The sequence below is a fragment of the Podarcis bocagei genome (assembly GCF_964188305.1).
Source record: "Podarcis bocagei genome assembly, chromosome: 1".
NCBI lineage: Eukaryota > Metazoa > Chordata > Lepidosauria > Squamata > Lacertidae > Podarcis > Podarcis bocagei.
Window position 1 is genome coordinate 87,573,753 of NC_138125.1, and position 23,627 is coordinate 87,597,379.

General features: G+C 48.2%; 3 protein-coding genes across 12 annotated transcripts in view; 2 read left to right on the forward strand and 1 right to left on the reverse strand.

Annotated features, from left to right (window-relative positions):
• The window catches only part of CHPF (chondroitin polymerizing factor), a 39,975-nt gene extending 33,677 nt beyond the window's left edge, over positions 1–6,298 (forward strand). For both annotated transcript variants that reach the window (XM_081171408.1, XM_081171407.1), the window contains exon 4: positions 4,010–6,298. In XM_081171408.1, coding sequence (XP_081027534.1) covers positions 4,010–5,275 — 1,266 coding nt within the window. In that variant the 3' untranslated portion in view covers positions 5,276–6,298. The remainder of the gene's footprint in view (positions 1–4,009) is intronic.
• The window catches only part of OBSL1 (obscurin like cytoskeletal adaptor 1), a 178,404-nt gene that overhangs the window by 107,359 nt on the left and 47,418 nt on the right, over positions 1–23,627 (forward strand). The gene's annotated exons all lie outside the window — the stretch shown is intronic.
• The window catches only part of ASIC4 (acid sensing ion channel subunit family member 4), a 232,915-nt gene continuing 222,917 nt past the window's right edge, over positions 13,630–23,627 (reverse strand). For 3 of the 4 annotated variants that reach the window (XM_081171432.1, XM_081171435.1, XM_081171433.1), the window contains exon 10: positions 13,630–15,711. In XM_081171432.1, coding sequence (XP_081027558.1) covers positions 15,592–15,711 — 120 coding nt within the window. In that variant the 3' untranslated portion in view covers positions 13,630–15,591. Of the gene's footprint in view, positions 15,712–23,363; positions 23,520–23,627 lie in introns of those variants that run through there. The other variant, XM_081171434.1, reaches the window with a different exon arrangement.

Below are 23,627 nucleotides of genomic sequence, written 5' to 3' on the forward strand. Positions count from 1 at the left end.
TATAGGAAAGTCAGACGTGTTTTCTTTATTTTTACATTTATGTCACACCTTTTCCTTCAAGGAGCTCAAGATTGTCGTGTGCTCCTCTTCCCTTCCCAATTCCATCTGTACAACAACCCTGTGAGGTAGGTTAGGTTGAGGGACTTTGACTGGCCAAAGATCACTTAGTGAGCTTCATGGCAGAGTGAGGATTTGAAACTTGGTCTCCCATGCCCTAACCCAACACTCTAACCACTGCACCACACTGGCTTTCTCCAGTGTAGCTCAGCTGTAGAAAGTAACTGAGCCCATTTCACTTCTGATGTCTTCTAGGGCGGAGATGGGGAACCGGGGGCGCTCTTGATTTTATTGGACAATCCAGTCATTGGGGATGTTACAATCTGAAGCTATACCTTTCCTTTCCCCCCAAGGATTTGGGCTTAACTGTGGCAACCCTCATGTTGGCAGTTTCTGAAATCTCCATATTTGGCAGCACATGCTGATCTCTGACCCCTGGCTGTAGCTTCACCACTGGAGATTGGCTGGGGAGGGGGCAGGGCTGAATTTGAAGTGGTGATGGGGTGTGTGTGTGTGTGTGCGCTTGTGCTGGCTTGCTTCCATGCACACTTAACCTTTTCCCCACCCACTGCTTCTCTCATTGCAAACCCATTTCCTCCAGCTGCAGTTCCAACCCCTCAATTCGCTGAACTATTAACTACCACTTTTTACTGGGAAAATAAAGAGTGCACTAGTGAAACTGAAAAATGTATAGAATTTTTGGTTAATAGGTTTGTTTTTTAAAATAGATATACAGTGGTACCTTGGTTTACAAACTTAATCCGTTCCTGAAGTCCGTTCTTAAACCGAAAGTGTTCTTAAACCGCGGTGCACTTTCCCTAATGAGGCCTCCCACCGCCAGTGCCCTTCCACCATTTGGCTTCCGTTCTTAGATCGAGGTAAAGTTCGCTACTTCTGGTTTTACGGAGTTCATAAACTGAATCATTTGTAAACAGGGCTATTCTTAAACCGAGGTACCACTGTATATGCATTCCAGATAACCTCAAGCTGAATCTTAGTGGGCATTGTTGCAGTGGGTTTCCTTCAATGAAGGTCTTAACCCAAGTCGTAAGTTTGGAGGTTTAGGCAGCAAGCTTGCATGTTTGATCAGCCAAGAAGGGCAATTCCTGGATTCCAAAGTGGAGGTTTGCTTTTGGGGAAATGCCAGACCAGTCCAGACAGCTGTCTGCTTCTTAATCTCATTGCTGAGCACAGCACTGGCTACCACGATGGACCTTGACTCATAGGCTGCAACTCTGCGTGCCATAAGCCGGGAACTGGGTGGCGTTATTGATGCCTTCATAGGTTCCGCTATTAGCCTTTTGGTTCATGTAATAAAATCGGCAGAATATCGAGATGTGTGAAAACATACTTGAAAAATTGTAAAATATGGAACCGAAAATGCATACAGGTGCTCAGGAGCTACATTAAATTACATTGATTGCTATTGCACATTGGATTTTCCTTTTCTTTGCGCTGCTGTAAATTAATATTTGAGTCTATTGCCTTAGGTTATAATAAGTTTTAAAGTGATTTATTTATATAGTGCCCCTGCCAGTTGGCACTTGGGGACTATGACATAAAAGTAATATGCAGTAATGTGTGTAATAAAAAATGAAAATCCATTTTAAAATAACTTTTTTAAAAAAGAGAAATGGAGAGAAAGAAAAAGCATATACTTTGGTGGTGGGGAAATGACATGATGGTCAGTTCTCCCACCCCCTCCCCCATGGATCCTGGAGGACTTGATGACAACAACAGCAAATGTATTTGGAGGCTTTTTTTGAAAGGGGAAGGGGAGTAACAGAGAGAGAGCATGCCCTGCTTGGAGGGGAAGAGAGTGTGGAGCCCCCAAGGGGCAGAGATCTCTCGCTGGAGAAGAAGCAAATGTAAAGTGTTTTGCTCAATTGCCCACCAGCATAAGGTGTCATTTTTTTGAGCAGCAGGTGGTGTCTGAGTAGAGATAAACAATGGAGAGAGATTAATTAGGGTAATTATAATTTGACCAGGCGAACTATATTTAATCCGTTGCAATCTGCTATGAATTAATGGAACTTTTCTTAAATAATGACAGTATATTAATCTGGACACAAAAATAAATAAATAAAGGGCAATGAAACCTTTTCCATAAACCAATGAACACATTTTAAAAGGTGGTAAAAGCTGTAATTACATGTATTTAAAATTCACTTGCTTCCTTTGCCAAACCAACCCCTGATTGTTACGGACTGGGACCTAAGCTGAGGGGAGCTGCCTTTTCCACCTAATTTAGACTCAGTGGGGAGAGCTGGGTTGGAGGCTCTCACCTACTTGGGGGTGATGTGGTTACCAGCCAGTTTAGGGGCTTCATGGTGTCTATTTTGATTTTAATTAATTAATTAAACTTCATTTTTCTACCTCTCCTCTTCAGAAGAGAGCCCAGGGCAGTGCACAACATGGAAAAAATGCAATAATTAAAGTATTTAAAGTATATAAAGTAATAATTAATCAATAATTAAAGTATCTAAAAATGGCAGCACTGAAACAGTATATTCAAACAACGTGATAACAGGACTGTTGAATCCCAGAGTTAATTTATGGCCCAAGACTAACAGCTCAACCCAAAAATATAAGAAAGTACAGTGGAAACTTGGTTTTTGAGTATCTTGGAAGCCAAACAATTCGGAACCCGAATGCCGAAAACCCGGAAGTAATTGCTTCCATTTTCGAATGCGCCTCAGAAGTTGAATGGCATCCGAATGGCATTTCTCCATTTTTTCAATGGATTTTGCCAACTGCCCATTGAACCTTGGTTTTCGAATGTTTCAGAAATCGAACGGTCTTCCGGGACGGATTATGTTCAAAAACCGAGGTTCTACTGTTAGCAGAATACTGCAGGCACACTAGGCAAGGCAGACCCAACACGTTATTTCCTGACTGAAAGCCAGAAATAAAATTGGAAATAATTTATGGAGAATTTTCTAAAGGGATCAATATATAAACCGAAAGTGTGTTAATTTAATTAATGTGGCCTAATTTAAATGCAATGAATGCTGAAGAATGGGATTCAGTATTTGGGTGTGGTGAGATATACAGGCGCATGTGAAGAGACTGGCTTAAATACCGGCTGCTTTGAACCATGTGGCCCATCTTTCACCACAATACTGTTTTATTTTTTACTTCATGGGGCAAAACAGTGCAGGTAAGCTAGCCCCAGAGCTGGGCTCATAGCGTGGGACCACACTGCCACCAGGTGGCTGGATGGTATAACTTGGCACACCCTGCTGCTTGCTGATCCTGCTCTTGTTTAATGCGCTTGCTCTTTGGGTTGGGCAGAAGTTCATCTGGGCTCATATGGAAAGGTCTGGTGCCCCAGTGCAGTTTGTCGCAGGCTCGGCTCGCCACTTGCCGTGGTCTAGCTGGCAGTGCCCCTCTTGATTTCCGCTCCGGGGTAGCTATGCTGGAGGGGTGGTCAAACTTAATGGTCCTCAAGCATGTAATGGATGATTTGTCTATTGGGGAGCGTTGGAGGGGTGGAAGTACTTAGCTTTTTGAAGTGTTCATGGACGCCTAGTTGTGTATTCCAGTCAGGCATCCTAAAGAGACGGGCCTGACCTGACTGTAGTGCAGGGATGGGGAAGCTGTGGTTGCATGTGGTTCGACTCCAGTTCCCATGAGCCACAGCTACTGTGGCCAGTGCTCAGGGATGATGGGAACTGGAGTCAGTTACATCTGGAGAACCACAGGTCCTCTGAATGAAGATTTACCTGGAAGGTTGAGGGGTGTGTGAGAAAGAAAGAAAGAAAGAAAGAAAGAAAGAAAGAAAGAAAGGCTAATATCCAAGTAAATATGGGAGCTGCTCTTAGCTATGGGGAAAGTTTGCCATAAGTGTGTGTGTTTCTGTGTGTGCCTCTTAATTCATTTGGAACTGCTGGGAGTTCTGAAAAACTAAATTCTGAGCCTACATTGACTCTACCGGACCCTCTTCTTTCAGCTCGAGATCCAGAACACCAGCAGCCTGTCTGCAGATGGCGACCTGAGTGCCACCTGGCCCATTGGCATCGCTCCCCCTTTCCAGCCCAAAACCCGCTTTGAGGTGCTTCGCTGGGATTACTTCACAGAAGAGGCGGCTTTCTCTTGCGTGGATGGAGCTCCCAAGTGCGAGTTGCATGGTGCAGACACAGCTGATGTGGCCGACGTTGTGGCTGCAGCTGTGGAAGAGCTGAACCACCGGTACCAGCCATTGCTGCACGTCCGGAAGCAGCAGCTGCTGAACGGCTACCGCCGCTTTGACCCGACTCGGGGCATGGAGTACACCCTGGACCTGCAGCTGGAAGTGGTGACACAGAAGGGGCACAGCCGATCGCTGGCCAAGCGCGTGCACCTTCTGCGCCCTCTCAGCGAGGTGGAGATCATCCCGATGCCCTACGTGACAGAGGCCAGCCGGGTCAACGTCATCCTGCCCCTGACAGCCCCAGAGCGAGACTATGCCGCGCGCTTCCTGGAGGTCTATGCTGCGGCTGCCTTTGAGAATGCAGAGAACGCCGTGCTGACCTTCCTCTTCATCTACGACCCCTTTGAGGCTCAGCAAGTGGCCCAGAATGACGTCTTCCGAGCAGTGAAGGCACGCATTGCGGAGTACGAGCGGCGCTATGCGCAGGTGAAGATCCCCTGGATCAGTGTCAAGACAGATGCTCCCTCCCAGATCAAGGTGATGGACATCATTTCCAAGAAGCACCCTGTGGACACGCTCTTCTTTGTGGCTGGTGTGGGCACCGAGGTCACGGCCGAGTTCCTCAACCGCTGCCGCATGAACACCATCAACAGCTGGCAGGTCTTCTTCCCCATCCACTTCCAGGGCTACAACCCCACCATCGCCTTCCACAACCAGCCCCCGCCTCTGTCCGGCCTGGACCTGGTGCGGGATGCCGGCCACTTTGACCGCGATGCCTTCAGCGAAGCCTGCTTCTACAACGCCGACTACATGGCGGCACGCACGCGCATGGCGGCTGATGCCCAGGACAACGAGGACATCCTGGAGACGCTGGACATCTACGACCTGTTTGTCAAGTACTCCAACCTGCATGTCTTCCGTGCGGTGGAGCCGGCCCTCCTGCAGCGCTACCGGCCGCAGGGCTGCAACCCGCGCCTGAGCGAGGAGCAGTACCACCGCTGTGTGCAGAGCAGCCTGGAGGGCCTGGGCTCCCGGGCGCAGCTGGCCATGGTGCTCTTTGAACAGGAGCAGGGCAACAGCACATGAGCCCGGGGGCGGGGCCAGCCTGCCACCTCCCCTCTCTCCCATGTAGCGGCAGAGGACGGCGGCCCAGGATGGCTCAGGCTGGGCCTCAAGGGAGCGGTTCTGCTTGGCTGTCCAGGTTGCCTTGTGGACCAAAAGCGGGCATTGGCGGGTGGTCAGGATCCAGTCCCACTTCTGCCTTGCTCTGTTCCCCTCATGCAGGCCCAGGCCCTCCCCCCGGGCAGCAGGATTAAGAGCTGCAAGTGCCAACTGAGCAAGGGCAGGCAGGGCCTGCTGTGGGACTTCTGCCTCAAACATCTGGATGCCGCCTTGGTGGCACCAGGGCTTTTAGAAGAGGCTTCTGTGTGAGGGTGGGGTGGGCTGAAGCCGAGAAGGCTGGCTTGGGGTTTCTGGATTCTGGGGCAATAGAGGCAGGAAGGAAAGAAGCTGCCCCTTCAGGAGCACTGCTTGGTCCCCTTGCTGCAGTTTGGGTGTTAACTTAATGGACACTCCAGGTGTAGGTGCAGGATAATCTTCTGTGGGTGGGAGGGGCAGAGGGATTCTGGTTGGTTATTTTTTTCTCTTTGTCCGGTGTTGCTCCTTTTGGAAACGGTGACTCGGGCTGCTTTAGCCTCAGATTAGGAGTGGTAGGGGCAAGAGGGTGGCACAGACCTGGTGGGTGCTTTCACTGGGAGAGTCAAGCAGCCCCCTGATGCCAGGCTGGCTCTGGCACTGTGGGGATGAACAGTATTTCTGGGGCTGCCTGCCCTCTCTTTTGCCACCCGCTGGGCTGAAGGTACGTAGATTTCGCCCATCTTGCTGCCATGAGTGGTTGACCCAGAACTGTTCAGCAGAGCGGGTTGTGTCAATCAGCCTGGCGCTGGGACCAGGGCAAGGCCCAGAAAGGGTGCAGTTGTGTGTGTGCACGTGTGAGAAGGAGTTGGAGCTTGGCTCTCCAGTGGGTTTATATTTAACTTGAATTTGGGGCGGGTTGGTGACTAAAATGTTGTTTTGCATTTTAATAAACTGGAGCGAAGCATAAAGTGTTTGGTTATGATTTTTCTGTTCTAGGCTGTATGCATGCCTGGTTTGTATGATGGAGAGAGATTGTGGAATCAATAGAAGTTAATTTATGTATTGTATGATTCCCTTGAGATGAAAAGAAAGCAGTGATGTGTATTTCAAGGAATGTAATACAAGTAGTTAGGTAGCTGTGTCCACACTCGGGTGCTAATGTGCATGTGTGTTTTCCTCCACACATGAGTGCTTTCAATTGTATGCCTCCAAAACCTGTCCGTTTCCCATTCATGCTAGTGGGTGCTGCTTGAAGGGATACAGTAGCACTGTGTGTTGTTCTTCCATTCGCGCAATGAGTGCACCCTACACACCGTAAGTTCCAGGAGCCAGATATCTTTTGTGGGCATGCGCCTTGGTATGTTTACCTGTGTGCATGCACCTTAAAACAAGTATTTTTTTTAAAAAAAATACTAGCTATCTATGAGATTTGCATAAAAGAGCTGCAAAAAATAATACATCAACAACTCTGACATCTGTTGTAGGTTTGGAGGCAAAGATTGTTTACTTGTGCATGCACACCTTTTTTTTAGAAACAGTATTTTTGAAATACAGATTTTCTGATATGCCAATTCGCACAAAAGAGCAGCCTTCCTTCCTTCCTTCTTTGGAAGCCAAGCATTCTTTCCCTTTTCCTTTCCTGCTTCCTGTACTTACAAGGGCAAAATTTGTTTTTATTTTTAACTTCCTTTTCTTTTCTTTTTTTGCAAGAGTACTTCTGCTCTGTGAACATGCCGTCAGCACCAACTGGTGGGAAAAGTGCATCCTTTCCTTTTGGTTGATAGAAAAAAATGGAAGGAAAGGTGTGGGAGCAGCACCCATCAAATTGTCCCCATACATGTAATGGACAGGAAATGGTGTTCAAAGAAGCCAGCCACTTAAAATGGCGTAACATTTTAACACCATAAATAATCATAACATTAAAATTTTCACTTCTGTGCATGCTCAAAAGCCAGCCCAGATAAAAAAGTGGGTCAGATTTGGGTCAGTTTTCTCCAACCATGAATGGTGAGTGTTGGCATATAAGTCGTGTAAAGAAATGATGCAGAGACCCCTTAACAGAGTGATCCTTTTCACCCTGGGGGCAAACAGTTTGTGAACTTCTGATGAAATAGCATCCGATCCTTACATTTTGTGCGTGTTTTCTGTGATGGTCCATGTTTGTGAACACCTAAGCAGTCAGTGTTCTGTTTTGTTTAAAAGAATGGTCCGTACTTTTAGAAATGTAAATCTTTCTTGATGTTGAGGGGCAGGGCAGGTCACATGTTTACAACTCAAAAGAAAACGTGGTCTGGGGTGGGTGGGACAGCACATAATACAGTATGATTGTATCTTATGCAGAGTTCAATTCCAAGGGTTCTGTGTATATGCAAAAATGCATAATACCCAAACCCTTAGAACTGAACCCCTGTGCGAGCTCCAGCAAACCCGGGATGCTCTCACAAGGTCTTTTGGGGCCACCCAAGTTCCTGTGAGATCTTGTGGGAGCCTTGCTCAGAAACAAAAGAAGAGAGCTTAAATTTTGCTCCAGGAAAATGTGGTGCGGTGAGCTTTTTAAGCTCATTGTGTTGCTTCTCAAGCAAGGCCCTCTCCACGCACCAACTCCGCTTATTACTTGTGGGAATTCAACTGCCTATAGTTGATATCACATAAGTTAAATGCATGTAATATGTGATTGTGCTGCACCAGGAGAAAAATGGCAAGTGAAATATAAATCAATGCTATTCCTTTTGCTCTTGGACCACATGGCCAGTCAGTTCACTGTATATTCATACTAGTTCCACACACATAAGAACAGCCTTTTTATTATTGTGATTACAAATTGGGAACAAAAAAATGCAGTGTGTGTTTTTACAGGATACAAATCAGTAGCCAGAGCCATAGGAAAGATTCCAGAAAATGTCAAAATGGTATGTTACACTCTGGAGGCTGATGGATGCAACGCAGGAAAGAGAAAAAATCAAGAGCACCATTGTTGAAGGTAAGAAATAAAATGCTATCAAGGGATGGAGAAGATGGCTCCAGAATGCCTTTCTGTAAAGATTCACACAATACGTGCGACAGACATGATTTTCACATTAGTTTATAAAGTGGGGCGAGGGGACCCCAGTTGCCATGTCTCCTAAAACCTGTCACTCTTGCTTTGCCCCTCAGAAAGATTACTTTGTTGAGCGGGCTTCCCAGCTAAAGCAATTCTCCATGGTGGTTTGTGTCATGAGTTTTATGGAGCACGCTATAGATGTGTTGCAGTGCAGGCCTGTTTCCTGACTGGCTGCAACCAATAGCAACACTGTGGAGTCTTTATGCAGCCGTCTTGGCTGGAGTTGATGGCAACCGATGAGTACCAGGTTTGCGAAGGCCATGGACAGGATACAATAAGGGCTCCAGGGCTACCTCATAGATTCATAAGAGGAGCAATATTGGATTGATTTGTAAAATGTGCCTAATGATTTCCTCTATTACAAATTCACTACTACACCAGAAATGACATAATTGATTAGTGTTGCGGAGGCTCCCTACATATGGTTTTTATGCCTTCAGTATTTATATCAGGTATGGGGAATCTCAGGTTGAAGGCATAAATGATGCTCTCTAGCCCTCTCACTATACAGCCCCTTAGACTCTTTGCCCAGCCCTGTTCACACTGGTGCCCTTGAATATTTGGGAATGGGTCTTGCTTGCCTAGATGGAGGGGTGTGTGTGTTGTGGAAACCTTTGGCTGGAGTGTAGCCCACTGTAGAAAGGTAAGAGTCATATCCACTGCCCAACTCATTTTTGCTTGTGGCCCTGTCCACTACTGGCACCAGAGGGTTCCATGAGGAAATACAACACTCAATGTGAAAACCATTCCCCACCCTGTATTTACAAAGTACATTCAAAGCACCCCCCAGATTTCTGGGTACTGTAGTTTATCCTTCACATAGATACAATTCCCAGCAACCCTTAAGAAACTACAGTGCCCAGAATTCTTTGAGGGAAATAATGTGCTGCAAAGGTATAATATGTTGTCATTTAAATTAAAGCAAAGAACTTGAGAGGCTTAATTTATTGCTCTACTTTCATTAAACCAGACAGAACAATTCAGAGCATAACACACATAACTGACAAGATGATATTGAAGGGGCCTGCAAAGTCAGATTCTCAACCACAGTCGCTTGAAGTTGTCTCATAGAAATGCCAGTGATGTGATATTGTAAGAGCAGCTGAGAGTCCACAGATATTTATACTGGTTTGGTCCAGAGGATTTCAACTGAGGGAGGTCCATGCATTTCAAATGATATAGGTTATTCTGAATTTCCAAAACAAGTCATGGCCTAAGGGGTGTATTTACATTCCCTCCTTTGATCCGTTTGCGCTCCTGAGCTAGATTTAAAATTGACTTCTTCAAATTCTGTTCATTTAATCATAAGCATTATTTTTTTCTTTCCAGAAGATGATTGCTTGCTAATGAACATCCATTTCTCACCCCTTCTAATCCAGCCCGTGTCCTTCCTCCTAATCCTTTCTGAAATATATAAGGACACTTTGATGTGTGTTGACAAACAGCTGAAGATTTAAAAAAGGCTAGAGAATTAGGAACTTGCAGTCTACAAAGCACAGTGTAATGGTTAAAGCTTGAGAGAGAGAGAGAGAGAGAGAGATATCAGTTTGCTAGAGTGAGGGCAAGGCAAGCAAGAATGAAAACTAAATTAAAACTATGATCTTCCTTTCATATGCCTGATGCTGGGTCATAGAATCAGAATTGTAGAGTTTGAAGGGTCCCAAGGGTCATCTAGACCAACCCCCTGCAATGTAGCAATCTCAGCTAGATCATAAATGACAGATGTTCGTCCAACCTCTGCTTAAAATCATCCAAGGAAAGAGTCCACCCTGATGTTTAGCTGGGTCCTCCTACACTTTTGTTTAAATTAAAACTTTACTATGATTTATTTAAATTGCTTGACTTGTTTAAATTAGAACATTATAAAATCACAATCATTCAATGCAAATTAATTAGTTTATATAATTTGGGCTCTATCACAAAACTGATTTGCAAGGGGTGAACTGGGACTTTCGCCTGGTACCCCAAAGACTTCTAGCCAAGAAAATGTTGTCCTTGCTAATAGGGTTGCCCACAGAGTCGTCTGGGCAGGAATTCAGTAAATCTGTGAGGTGCTGCACTTCTCCTGATTCAGCCATCACTCAGAAGCAGGGGCAATGTTTCAGCAGGTGGGGCAATTGTGGGTTTGAAGGGGAGGTCAAAGAGATGGCCTTACCTGTGGCAGCCCCAACCTGTGGAATTTTCTCCCCCCTAAGGGTTGTGTGGCCCCTCCCTTCTATAGGGTTCTACATATGCTGAAGGCATGTCTCTTCATTCTGGCCTTTTGATACCTGAGATTTATAGATTTTAGGATCCACCCAGTTCATCTGGCTGTAGTAACTTGTTTTAACCGTTTCTAATATTATTATTTTTGTATACTGTTGTAACTTGCCCTCGGAACTTGTAGTGAAGGGTGCGTAAGAAACCCAGTACATAATCGTAGTATGCCCAGACTAGAAGCCTCTGAGTCAAGCTGGGCAAACTGGAGGGTTTCATCTCAAAGGAGAGCACAGTGGGCATAGTCAAAACCTGGTGGAATGGAGAAATGGAAGAGTGGAACGGGACACTCATCTCTGGATACAGGCTACATAGGAAGGATCGGCAGCCATATATCAGAGGTGGTCTTGCTCTGTATATTAAAGTTCAGCAAAGCAGAAATCCCCAAAGAAGCAGACTCTTTCACAGAATTGCTGTGGGTGGAGATACTGGACCCCAAGAGTAATTTAGTACTGGGAACGTAATGTGTCTCCCTGACCAAAATGCCCAGGTGATCTTTATATGGAGAATGAAATCAAGTAAGCTTCCAAAGAAAGAAGTGCCATAGTGATGTGTAATCGGAATTCACCATGAATACCTCCCTTGTTCTCTTATAATAGCAATGGCACTCACCTGAGACGTGCCGGAACTGAGTTCTGGCTGGAAAAAAGTCCTAGGTGCTAGCAGCAGCATTTATATAGGCAGAGATTTTTTAGCATATTGTTGTCAACTTGGTTTATTTTTGTTGATAAGACTTCCTATATATTCCACCCAACTTTTTATCTAGCAGTGGGAGTACATGCTGAGTTAGGGTGGATTTGTTTAAAATGGGTTATCAGAACGTAGGCTGGGAAGATAAATGCCTTGGCTGAAGTGGCCCAGCTCAATTATCAGCCGAGAAAAGGGAGGCTTTTGTTTAACTTGCATGTTTAACATTTTGTTGTGTCTATTTGCCTGTAGCTCGAAAGAAATATTGCCTATTAAGAAAGAGCAGCGTTTTCCCAGTTTTTCTTCCTAACCATCTCTCTGTCCTTCCTGACAGCTCACTTTATGCTGAGCTTAGAAACTGATGGTAAAACAGTGGAGTCACATCCTCCAGAATACTGGTTAAGAAACCTAAAGAGCTAAACTGGCAGCTATTGCTAGCTGCTCTGTATGCAGCCAAGCTTGTACCAATGGTTCTGTATCCAGGACCACTTAGGAGAGCTTGGGTGGTGCAGAATGGCATTTGGCTTCATTGTGTGAACTTGTGAGTTCTCAGAGTACTTGCATATTCACCCAAATTGTTCACCACAGGCAAATCTGAAATCTCTCATGCTGCCTTTAATATGTACAAAGAGTAGTGTCAATTCATCCCTTTTCTTGTTCTTTTTTCTTTCTTTCTTTTTGGGTGGGGGGTTGCAGATCCTTGTTTGGCCTAGTGGACAAGGAGGCTGACTGAGTTGATCTTGAACTTGGTTACCAGTTCCCTGTTTGCACTGAGAGTTCAAAACAACGCTCAGTCAGAACTATTATTAAGGGACCTAAAGTTTATATGCCCCTGAACCCCAAAACAAGCTTTGGTCTGTTCCATATTATATGTACACATCATGACTGGGTGACCGTTTTCTTCAAGATGGGCAATAATTGTCCTCCAGTCAAAGCCATAGTTTTGGGACAATGGCCTGTCATATGTGGTGAGCCCAGATGACAATTACAAAGGAGCAGCTGGGAGGGTGCACCCCACAGTTAGCTTTGGACCACCCCAAACGATGGGCCCAATGTCCAGGATTGTGTTCTTTGCAATATGGTGTTGAATCTTCTTTCCCTTGGCTGCTGTCAATAATAGCCAAAATATGTAGAAAAGAATAAGGAATGAGAGTGTCCACCCCCACAGTAAGCTTTATGCTATTAAGCTTTACACCATCTGAAATCACGCACCCACACCTATTCAAGACAGTATCCTCTGTAAGATGCTTTTGAATCCTATCTGTCCCAGCTCTTCAGTGGGGTTGCAACCCACCCACCCCAACTGTTTAGCAGTACTTTAATATAACATGAATGAAATGAAACCATAAACATAGCAAATCAATAAGCTTTGACTCTTGGATGTTAAACTTTGTAGGAGGAAGGCGAAACAATTACTTCACATCTCCAGTGTAAATAGCCATTCTGGATAAATGAATTGTTGTTCATCAAAGCAAACTTTCCTGGGCCAATTAATATAACCAGCCACCGCCATACAAATTTATCATCTTTTTCCAGACTTGAAGCCTCTCGTGAGTATGTGAGGTAAAGCTTGTTGATTCATGATACTTAATTTGTTTTTGTTTTATATTAGGCAGTTGATGAAGACCTTGGTGTAAAACGCGTTTTATGTTCATAAAATTAGAGAATTGCAGAGTTGGAAGGGACCCAAAGGGCCATATAGTCCAATCCCCTGCAATGCAAGAATCGCAGCTAACATATACTTGTACAGGATTTAGCCTATTATGGATTTATTACTGGGAAGCTTGCATATATGGGAGAAAGAATTTAACATACCTTTCCCCAGCTCTGTTCATCCCACTCAATTGGGGTTCTTCCATGGCTGCTTTGTCCAACTCCCTGCGCTACAACCAACCGACCAGTAAGAAAACTAGTTATGGGATCTCCTTCCCACCATTTCTTATAGTTTGGTCTGCTGGCTACATAAGTGTAAGGATTGCCTGTCTCCAGCAGCCAGGGATGGTGTCATTTTGATTGCCTGCAGATGAGCATTCAGCCCGAGTTGTTTGTGATTAGACAATATTGGCTATTTAATGAGCATTCATTTGGACATCTTGGCAGGGAGGTTAGGGGACATTGCCTCAATGCAAGTGTTATCTCACATGGTCCAGTGCCTTTCCCCCATCCCTTTCCTGATAGGAGCAGAGCTGGAAAGAAACCAAGGAAGGATGGAGCTCTAGATAATAGTGGGTAGAATCACTGATGACACAAGAAACAAGGCTGGAGTTCTACTTGTGCCTCTTTATTGGGAGAAACTTGTACATTTGTAAAACGGCGACTCGCGCTCAGTAAAGTCATGGGATTAACAGACCCCCTCCTGGGAAGATCCCTGGCTGGGTCCCAGTCGAGAGTCTCCTGCAGCCTGCACCCTTGGAGTCACACACATATGCAGCAGGCAGGCGGATTTGATTTGCAATATCCCACTCCCTCTGCAGCAGTCAAATGCCTTGACTGCTCTTGGCTCTTGAAGGTGGTGTATGCAAGCGTTTGGTGTTGTCACTGGAGGAGGAAGGGGGGGGGCATTTGCAGCATATTCCTGTGCCACCTTTCTTCCTGAAAATGCACCCCCAGGATTACAGGCACGTTTCCCTAAGTGTGGGGCATGACACCATGAGGTGTCTCGACGGTGCATGCTGGAGCCCCCTTTGGTTTGCTACATGGAGGGCTGAGGACCACAGCTGGGTTCTGGGGTATTCCCTTGTCCCATCAAGACAGCACAAGGTAGGTTGGTTGGCTTTTTCCTGCTGTACCTTTACTCAGGGCCCTGCTGCAAAGAGAAAGTTGACATTTTCCCCTGCTGCCCTTGAGGAGTCATCGCACACACCCACACTCCCCACACGCGGATGCACTGGGCAAGTCTGCTACTAAGTGCTTCAGCCTAGGGATCTGAGTCCTGGGGGGCTGCCTGGGCTCCTTATCCTCCCCTTGACATTGTGTGGGACCCATAAGGCTCTTTCTCCTGAGGGTGGGGTGTTTTTGTGTGGCTTGGACCCTGAATACTGCTGGAGGATTGTGGAAGGGTGGAAGATGTGGGAAGGGGGGGTGTCTGTACATCTGGGAAGGGGCTGCCCCAAGGGAACTCGGGCTTTGTTGGTGCCAGCAGCCTCCTGCAGCATTGGCCTCTGCACTTGAGCTGGGAGGGAACCTGAGATTGGACGTCGATGTCGTGGTGTCCAGCCTTACCAGCAGTTTTTAGCAATGCCGGCAGGGGCCAGCTGCAGCAACGAAAGACTGAGTGTAGCCGGCTAAAAACCACAGACCCAAAACAGTTATGTACAAATATACAGTTCTGAGGGAAGAAGGGATGGTTGACGGCTGGCCAGCCATGAGGGTGAGGGGCCTGTACCCATATGGTAAAGGGGCACATCGTGGGCAGGATGGGAGGTCTTTAAACCTCCTTGTGGGCACAGTCTCAGTGTGGGGGGCAGCAGCAAGTGAGCAGTGGGGTACATCACTGCCCAACAGCAGCAGCAGCCAGTGGGATACAGAACCTCTTTCCTGCCCTGAGACACCCTTGTGTGCATGTAAAATAGTGGTACATGGAAATGTATGTTTGTAAGGAGGCTGAGGGAAGAGGTGTAAGTAGGAACAGTAATGATAAGACAGGACAAAGTGAGAGGTGTTGGAGGGAACATGGCTCCCGCTACTCAGAGTCTGTGGCAGAGGCTGCCACGTGGGGCTGTGTGAGCAGCTGGTTGTGTGGTGCTACCGTGTTATAGACTGGGCCCTGGGAGAGAGAGTTGCCTCTACTTTTTGCTCCTCTTTGCTCCCTTGCGTGCTCCATGTCCCCCTTCCTCCCACTTTGTGAAATTCCAGGCAGGCTGCCTGCCTCAGTCAAGCCTTGCTTCCTATCAGTGGAGCAGTTTAGAGTCCATTCCACCTCCCTGTTCTTGGCAGCTGATCCTCGGTCTTTCTCTGTGCTTCAGTATGGGGAAGGTTTGTTGGGGGGGGTGCTGAGCCCTGGAGGGCAGGGGCAGGACCAGCTGGACTGGGGAAGGGGGTTAGTTACAGGAGGGAGGGGGCTATAAAAGCATCCCAGTGCTTTTTGGAAGCCTTTGGAGGTGGGAGGAAGGCCTGGCCTGGCCACTTGGAAAAGGCTTCTTGGCGCAGGCTGGAGCCTGCTGTGCCCCAAGCTGCTCCAGAGGCACTGCTGCTGTTTGGGGGGAGCAGCGCATGAGCTGGCTTAGCAAGCAAAGTCTTCGAAGACCCCTTGGCCCGAGTAGTGGTGGCGGTGGTGGTGGTTGGGCAGAAGTCCTGTGGGGTAGCTGCCCTCGTTGTGGCGGCCCAGGCTCTCACAGGAGCTCTGAGAAAGAAAGAAAAAGAAGAAACACGGTCAGCACAGCAGCTGGTACCTCTGGATGAGTGGGTGGTACATAGCTCTATGAGCATTCTGCTGAAGTTTCCTAGAGAGAGACCTCCAGGAAGGCTGCATGTGACAAGAAGTGATGGAGAGACATCTCCGCATTCTTGCAAAGTGATATAACATCAGCATGCTATCTATGCCTTGCCCTGCCCCTTTCAGCTCCACAGTGTGATGACCGGGGGCAGTGCTACCATCAGTCCAACTAGGCAGCTGTCCAGCGCACAAGCCTCAGAGGAGTGCAGGACTGACCTTTGAGGGGCAGCTTTATTCAGATTACCGTATTTTTCGCACTATAGGACGCACTTTTTCCCCTCCAAAAATGAAGGGGAAATGTGTGTGCGTCCTATGGTGCGAATGCAGGCTTTTGCTGAAGCCTGGAGAGCGAGAGGGGTCCGTGCGCACCGACCCCTCTCGCTCTCCAGGCTTCAGGAAGCTATCCCAAGTCTTGCAAGCCCGGCGGGATGTCCCGCGGGCTCGCAAGGCTTGCGGGCAGCAGCCTGCACCCAAAAGCTGGGGACAGCGGGGAGGCGCAGAGCCGCCACCCCGCTATTCCCCGACCTGATCTGGAGGTGGCGGGGGGGAGAAGCAAGCCTGCTTCTCCCCCCCCCCAGCCCCACAAGCTCGGGGGATAGGGGGATGGCGAAGCGCCGCCATCCCGCTATTCCCCGACCTGATCTGGAGGCTGGCGGGGGGAGAAGCAAGCCTGCTTCTCCCCCCCCCAGCCCCACAAGCTCGGGGGATAGGGGGATGGCGAAGCGCCGCCATCCCGCTATTCCCCGACCTGATCTGGAGGCTGGGGGTGGGAGAAGCAAGCCTGCTTCTCCCCCCCCCCACATCCCCACAACCTCCAGATCAGGTCGGGGAATAGCGGGATGGCAGCGCTCCGCCATCCCGCTATTCCCCGACCTGATCTGGAGGCTGGGGGTGGGAGAAGCAAGCATGCTTCTCCCCACCACCAGCCCCACAACCTCCAGATCAGGTCGGGGAATAGCGGGATGGCGGCGCTCCGCCATCCCGCTATTCCCCGACCTGATCTGGAGGCTGGGGGTGGGAGAAGCAAGCATGCTTCTCCCCCCCACCAGCCCCACAACCTCCAGATCAGGTCGGGGAATAGCGGGATGGCGGCGCTCCTGCTTCTCCCCCCCACCAGCCCCACAACCTCCAGGCTTCAGCGCGCCCTTCCCGCTGTCCCCCGACTTGGTTAGAAGGCTGGGGGGGGAGCCTGCTCCTCCCCGTCGCCAGCCCCGCAAACTCGGGAGACAGCAGGAGAGGCGCAGCGCGCCATTCCCGCTGTCCCCCGACTTGGTTAGAAGGCTGGCGGGGGGGGAGCCTGCTCCTCCCCGTCGCCAGCCCCGCAAACTCGGGAGACAGCGGCAGGGGGCAGCGCGCCTTTGCCGCTGTCCCCCGACTTGGTTAGAAGGCTGGCGGGGGGAGAAGCCTGCTCCTCCCCGTCGCCAGCCCCGCAAACTCGGGAGACAGCGGCAGGGGGCAGCGCGCCTTTGCCGCTGTCCCCCGACTTGGTTAGAAGGCTGGCGGGGGGAGAAGCCTGCTCCTCCCCGTCGCCAGCCCCGCAAACTCGGGAGACAGCGGCAGGGGCGCAGCGCGCCCTTCCCGCTGTCCCCCGACTTGGTTAGAAGGCTGGCCCAGCCCCGCAAACTCGGGGGACAGCGGGAGAGGCGCAGCGCGCCATCCCGCTGTCTCCCGACATGGTTTGGAGGCTGGCGGAAGGCTTCCTCCTCCCCCAGCCCCGCAAGCTCCCAGAGCGATGCCAAAGCTGCGCGCAGCTTCGGCATGGCTCTGGGTCCCGTTCTGGGGGAGGGGGAAGCTCGGGCTTCCCCGCCCCAGCCCCGCGCCTGGCGGGGGGGGGGATAATTTTTTTTTGCCTTTATTCCCCCCCCCCCAAATCTAGGTGCGTCCTATGGACCGGTGCGTCCAATAGTCCGAAAAATACGGTATTTTTTGTTATATCTTAAAAATTTCTGATAATATTTTGGAGAATTTTATCTCTGCAGGACATCTGTTCTTGAAATTTTAAGTTAGCTATGGGGTGTGTGTGTGTGTGGTGTGAGTAATTAGCCTTGCCTAGGGCGCCAATAGCCTGGCCCTGGCGATGACATTACACTGTCTGCTGCATCCAGAAACAAGAAAGAGGCAGGATGAAGAAACATGGACTAGCAGGAACTCTCTTCCTCTGTGGTGGTAGCAAAAGGCTGGAGCTGTTAAGATTATGGCACAGAATGGCAATATTCTTCCACTCCTAAATTTTGCTCTCTGAGATGGGCCTTCGGAATGCTCTATCACAGGCTTTGCCTGTTCAGCTCTTCCTTAAACAGCTCCGTCACCTTCTGACAACCTCACTCTCTCTAGGCATCCCATGTACCAAGCCAGATTTAGGCAGTCCCTACCTACTTGACAGTCACCTGCCTTTTTTGTCTAGTCCCCCATTTCCACTACTGGACAGCAATATAACTCCTTCCCAGTGCAAGTTCTTAAGCCCGCTCTACTTTTGACTGTAGCCTGTAGCCCTGTTAAATCTCCCACACCCTTAAAGGTGGGATGTGTGTATGGGGGGGGGGGGAATCTCAGCCCAAGGAATAGGAATCTACACTTGGAGGGATGCCACACTCAACCATGTCAGATGAGATCAAGACTCTAAATATAATTACAGCTGTGGGTATAAAGCTGTTAGAAACATGCAGTGCCCTGTGTGATTTAGCGAATGAGATGAAATGATAGCTCCCGAGGGTAAAGCTGTATCATGGTATACTTCACACCATCAAATTCAGAGAGGCTCTGTGAGCTCAGGAATCGTGCTTTAGGGTGGATATTATTCAAAGAGAAAATTATGAGAGAGATTAGAATGTCCAATCTCATTCTTAAATGGACTAGAGAGATGATTCTTAGTTGCTGCATGTATAAATAAGGTGAAGGGGAACAATTCATGTTGATTAAGTAGTAATTCCAATGTTAATAAAATGTGGGATTCCCGGGCAGGAAACTTATTTCAGGTCCTTAACATCGGAGGTCTTTAGGTGCATTAGCAATTTTAATGCGGAGAACTGAGGCTGCACACAGATGATATTTCTTCAGTGGCATGGAGCTGCTATGTGGGAATATCATTGTCTATACTACATATTCTGTTTTCATTCCATATACATTCCCCTGGTCTAATCCATTTCACTGCACTATTCCCTTGGTAAGGGACCAGGGCAGACACGGCTGCAATTATGAAACCAGAAAAAGGTTCCCACTCTCTCCAGCGAGGTTCTACACCCCATGGATAATGTTTTTGCTGCGCTAGAAAGCTGCCATTGCTGGATCAGGCTTAATTATAGGGTAAGGTGGAAGTTGCATCCATGGGTCTTCAGAAAGCATAGCCTGTGCACAGCATGAAATGCCTTTCAGAAACAGGAAAAACAGCATGTCAAAAACACACAAAAGCTTGCATTTCAAATACTGTACAGCATCTCCAAGAAACATTAGGCAAGCAAACAAACATGCACTTCATGGAATGTGGATAAAGATAGAATGGCTTGAATGAGGGGGGTGTGTGTGTATTTAAATTGTGTTCAACTAAATTTTACTCAGAATAGATCTATCTTAGTCATGCTTGTTAATTTCATGGGTCTTCGCTGAGTAAAACTTAGCTGAATACCACCCTCCATGTGCTTATTAGCTTACCAGCACAGGGGTGACCTAACTGTGCCACTGCTGGGTTCATGCTATGCCTGGCTAAGCCAGAAGTTCCTGGAGAAAAGGCAGCCTCCCTTGACTACATGATAATATTACTGGACTTGCCACCATCCTTCCTGAAGACAAAGGCCTCCAGGCGCTTGAGCCAGGAAAGGATGAACTATCACTATAGTACTTGCTGAGAAAAAAATGATTCTGTCCACAAGGTGGTGCTGTGACAACACAGCTGATCACCTACGCTGGAGCTTATTTTGCACTAGCTGTTTGCCACAGATAAGTATTGATTGGAGGCATCTGTTGCGTGCATCTAACCTGGAGGGACCACGAACAACATCCATCTCTCCTGCTTTCTGTTTAGATAGACCCTATGCTGAAGCAGAGTGGCATGTCCTAAAGGTGTATGTTGCTCCACTGCTTCTGTGGCTGAAAATGTGTTTGGCATCAGACCCCACTCCCATATTTATTTTTTTTAGAGGTGGGGGGAGATTCTAATCCATCCCCTACAATAGAAATCAACACTTTCTCATAAGGTTTCCACTGTGAGAAGTTGGAAAAACAGTGTGGTGTTCTCCACAAGTCATTTCAGATTCTTCTCAATCCCCTCTTATGTCAGAGGACAGGGCTTATATCTGCTCTCCTGGTTTCTGCTCTTGGACCAAAGAGCCCCAGCTCATCCTACGAGTGAGCGCCTATCCCTCCTGCAAACCAGCTGGCATGAGGAATCTTCCTTCTCTGGTATTTTTCCTGCTACTCTTCCACCACTGTAATCTTCCTCTATCCTGTAAGCACTCTCTCTCCTTCTTGGTGTTCGCTGCTGTTTATAAGACCCCTTCTACCCACCCCACCTGCTGTCCTCCCACAGCCCACCTGGGTTTAAGTCCAAACAACAGGTATGGGCAGGAAGAGCAACTCTCCCAACTTCACAGCTGCTCCCCCCCCCAAAAAAACAACAACAAATCAGATGCAACTGCAATTCTTTCAATGCGGCTGGTTTAGGTTACAAGGAGCTGCCTTGCACTAGGTGGGAACACAGGACCATCAACTAGCTCAGGCCTGCCCGCTCTCAATGGAAGTGGCTGTCCAGGGTGTCGGGCAAAGGACTCTCCCAGCACAGTTGCCTGAGATTTTAAGCAAGAAAGTACTAAACGTAGGGTGGTCCATGTGAATATCTGTTGCTGGACTTGCAACTGAGGGGAGAGTGCTGCTGAATGCAGGTGCTGCTTGTGGGCTTTCCCTGAGCATCTGGCTGACCAATGCGAGAACAGGATGCTGGGATCGATGGGCCTTTGGTCTGACCTGGTAGGCTCTCCGTATGTCCTTATGGTATGTACTTCGCATTGTATCTAGGGCACACCCCCTTGATTTGTGCTATTGTGCATCTCTGTGATAAAAACCGAAGTAATATGCAACTGCACGGTTATTACATGTGAGGTTAAAATAAAAAACATAAAAAGGAGAAAGTGAAGGAACCGAGTAATCACAGCTCAGTCGGCCCAGAATAGCTCATCTCTGTGCCGACAAACGATGCTGTTAAGGAGCCAATGTCCAAATTCAACCCTGAGCCACATGGAGTGTGCCAGTGTGCAGTGGACAGTACTGAGTCTACTGCAGTAAAGACATATATCCCATGCCAGGAGTAACCCTGGGATGTTTGGCTGCAATCTTGAGACATCGATAGCAACACCTTCATTGATTTTAATGGCTCAGGATTGCAGCTCTCATGTCCTGAAAGCCAAGATGAGAACAAAGGACTTCCTCCAGTGGGTTAGGTCCAGAGTTAAGCCTGTAAATCCACAACCACTCAAGTGGAATACAAAATGCTGCTTTCATCTTGGCTGGTGTGCTAGGAGTGAGCACAGCTTTGCTGGGGTGATGCCCAGAGGTCCTGCTGCAGCCACATGGGCCTCTTTTGCCTTCAGTGCCCTACTGGCCAACTCATCAGAGGCGGCATTGGAACTGCCATGGAACGAAGACCAGTCTGGGTAGTTCTCTGTCTGCACCTTTATTTACAGCCCTTTGCTACAGCCAGGTTGAATTTCAAGGAGCCCTAGCTTCTATTGACTTAAATGTTGGCAGCAGCAGGAAATTAAAGTAAACTCAGCTGCTAATTAGTTATTCCTTGTCCAAAGGCTCCAGAGCCAGCCAAAAATTGGCATGTTTGATGGGCTTTCCCTGGCTCTGCCTCCTGTGTTTTATCTTTATATAACATCAGGGCTCCTGGGACATTGAATGCACCAGCGGAACGGCTCCCGCTCATGCCGTAATACAGGCATGCGGTATATGTCACTCGCTCACCATCATGCTCACATGAGATTAGAGGCAGGCAATGCAGCTCTCCCTATCTCTCATGCTCACTCACACATGCACATAAACGATTCAGTGCCAGCTCCAGGATTTGGGGAGCATGCGAGCCTAGATGTTATGGGACATGCCAGCCTAGAATTCAAGTCATGCTGCCTCTGATCTTCTTGAATCCTCCAAGTAACATGAGAATGGCACTACTGTTGAGGCAGCAAGTCACTTGCTGGCCTTGGGGTCCCAGGAAATGCCCAACTGCACAACAGCTTGCCCTGATTACACTATATTGCTGTATACGCATGACCATGCAGACCTGCCTGAATGTTAAGATCCTCTGTGACCTTTCTCTGGGTGGTTCCTGCCTTTAGAGGTTGGTTAGGTAGGAGGCAACTGTGAAAGGGACCATTTCAGCAGGAACGCCCATGGGGGGGGGGGTTCACAGGGCTCCAAATCTTGTATCGTTCTAGCACCACAAGGAAGCCACTGGGAATAATGCTTAAAGGAGAGAGAGAGGGAACCTGTGGCCTTTAAGCTGTTCCAGCTTTCCAAAGGTCAAGCAGCGGAAACAGGGAATGTAGGCTGGAAAACACAGAGTGGGAGGGCTGTTGTCTGCAAAAAAGACTCAGCCCTGACCTGAAATTATCTGTATCCAGGCTGGGTCAGAAGGAACCAACGGACTACATGGCAAATGGCACCCAGAACAGAAGTGCTGGCCCAGTCTTCCTCCACTCTGCATCTTTGAGTTGCTTACCACAAGCTGTTGTGTTCAAGTCTTGTGCACAAGCTCCCCCTAGGCATCTGGCTGGCCACTGTGAGAACAAGATGCTGGACCAAATGGGTCTTGGGCCTGATCCAGCAGACTCTTCTTATGTGCTTAGGTAGAGGCACCAGCCCATCATTTAGAAAGCCACCTGTTTGTATTTCAATGCTGACACATGACCTCATGCAGACTGCATGGATTCACCCTACAGGTGGCTGCCTTTCTTTGGTAGCCACCACTTATTCCTTGCTTCTCCACGCCCGGCACCAGCAGCTCTCAGTACGCTTCGTTCATGTTATCGCTGCCTTCTTGTGTAGCCTGCGCCTGGAGAGGGCTGTTCTACTCTCCTCCACCTTCCCAGTCCTCCATGTGTCTCTAAATTTTCTCCTCTCCGGGTTCTGTGTCCTTGAATCTGTTCCTGAATCTCAGCCTCCGAGCCATCCATTCATGTCTAAACAAAGGGTGACCTGGATCCTCCATCTGTTTCCAGCGTCCTCGATGACATGCTACTTTGCAGTGGATTGATGGTGGGGCAGTGCTTCCAAGTTGGTACAAAGAACTGCGCATCTGTGTTGGTCTCAGGGTCCCACTAATGATACAGCAGATACAATTTAGTTCCACATTGATCTTCCTTGCATGGGCTGGGCAGTACCAGGCAGGGAATCAACAGTCAGCAGAGCCAGAGCTGCTACATTTGTGCATCTGTGTACCATTTCACATTTGCCAGCTTCTGAAGCCCAACCACACTATGCTGTTGGTTTTCCTCCCTGGTTTTGGGATTTGTGCCCTGAGCAAGGAAGAACAGCCTAGCGTGATTTCAAGTAGACCAGTTACCCTGGAGTAATGTATTAAGGGGTTTTATTTCCGGCAGCTATAATCATGTTGCAGGGGAGAAAGTCACAAGCTGGAATTTGCAGCACACCTTTTCCTACTCAACGGATCTGAAGCATACCTTTTCTTGACTAACGGTGCAGGGGTTATCAGGACAAAGATACTTCTGTAGAGGCAGGAAAAAGAAATTATAAAAAAAATCCTTGGTGCCTAAATCCGCGAATGGTTCCTCATTCTCCATCTCTGCCATCTATTTCTCTTCCCATTCATCTCG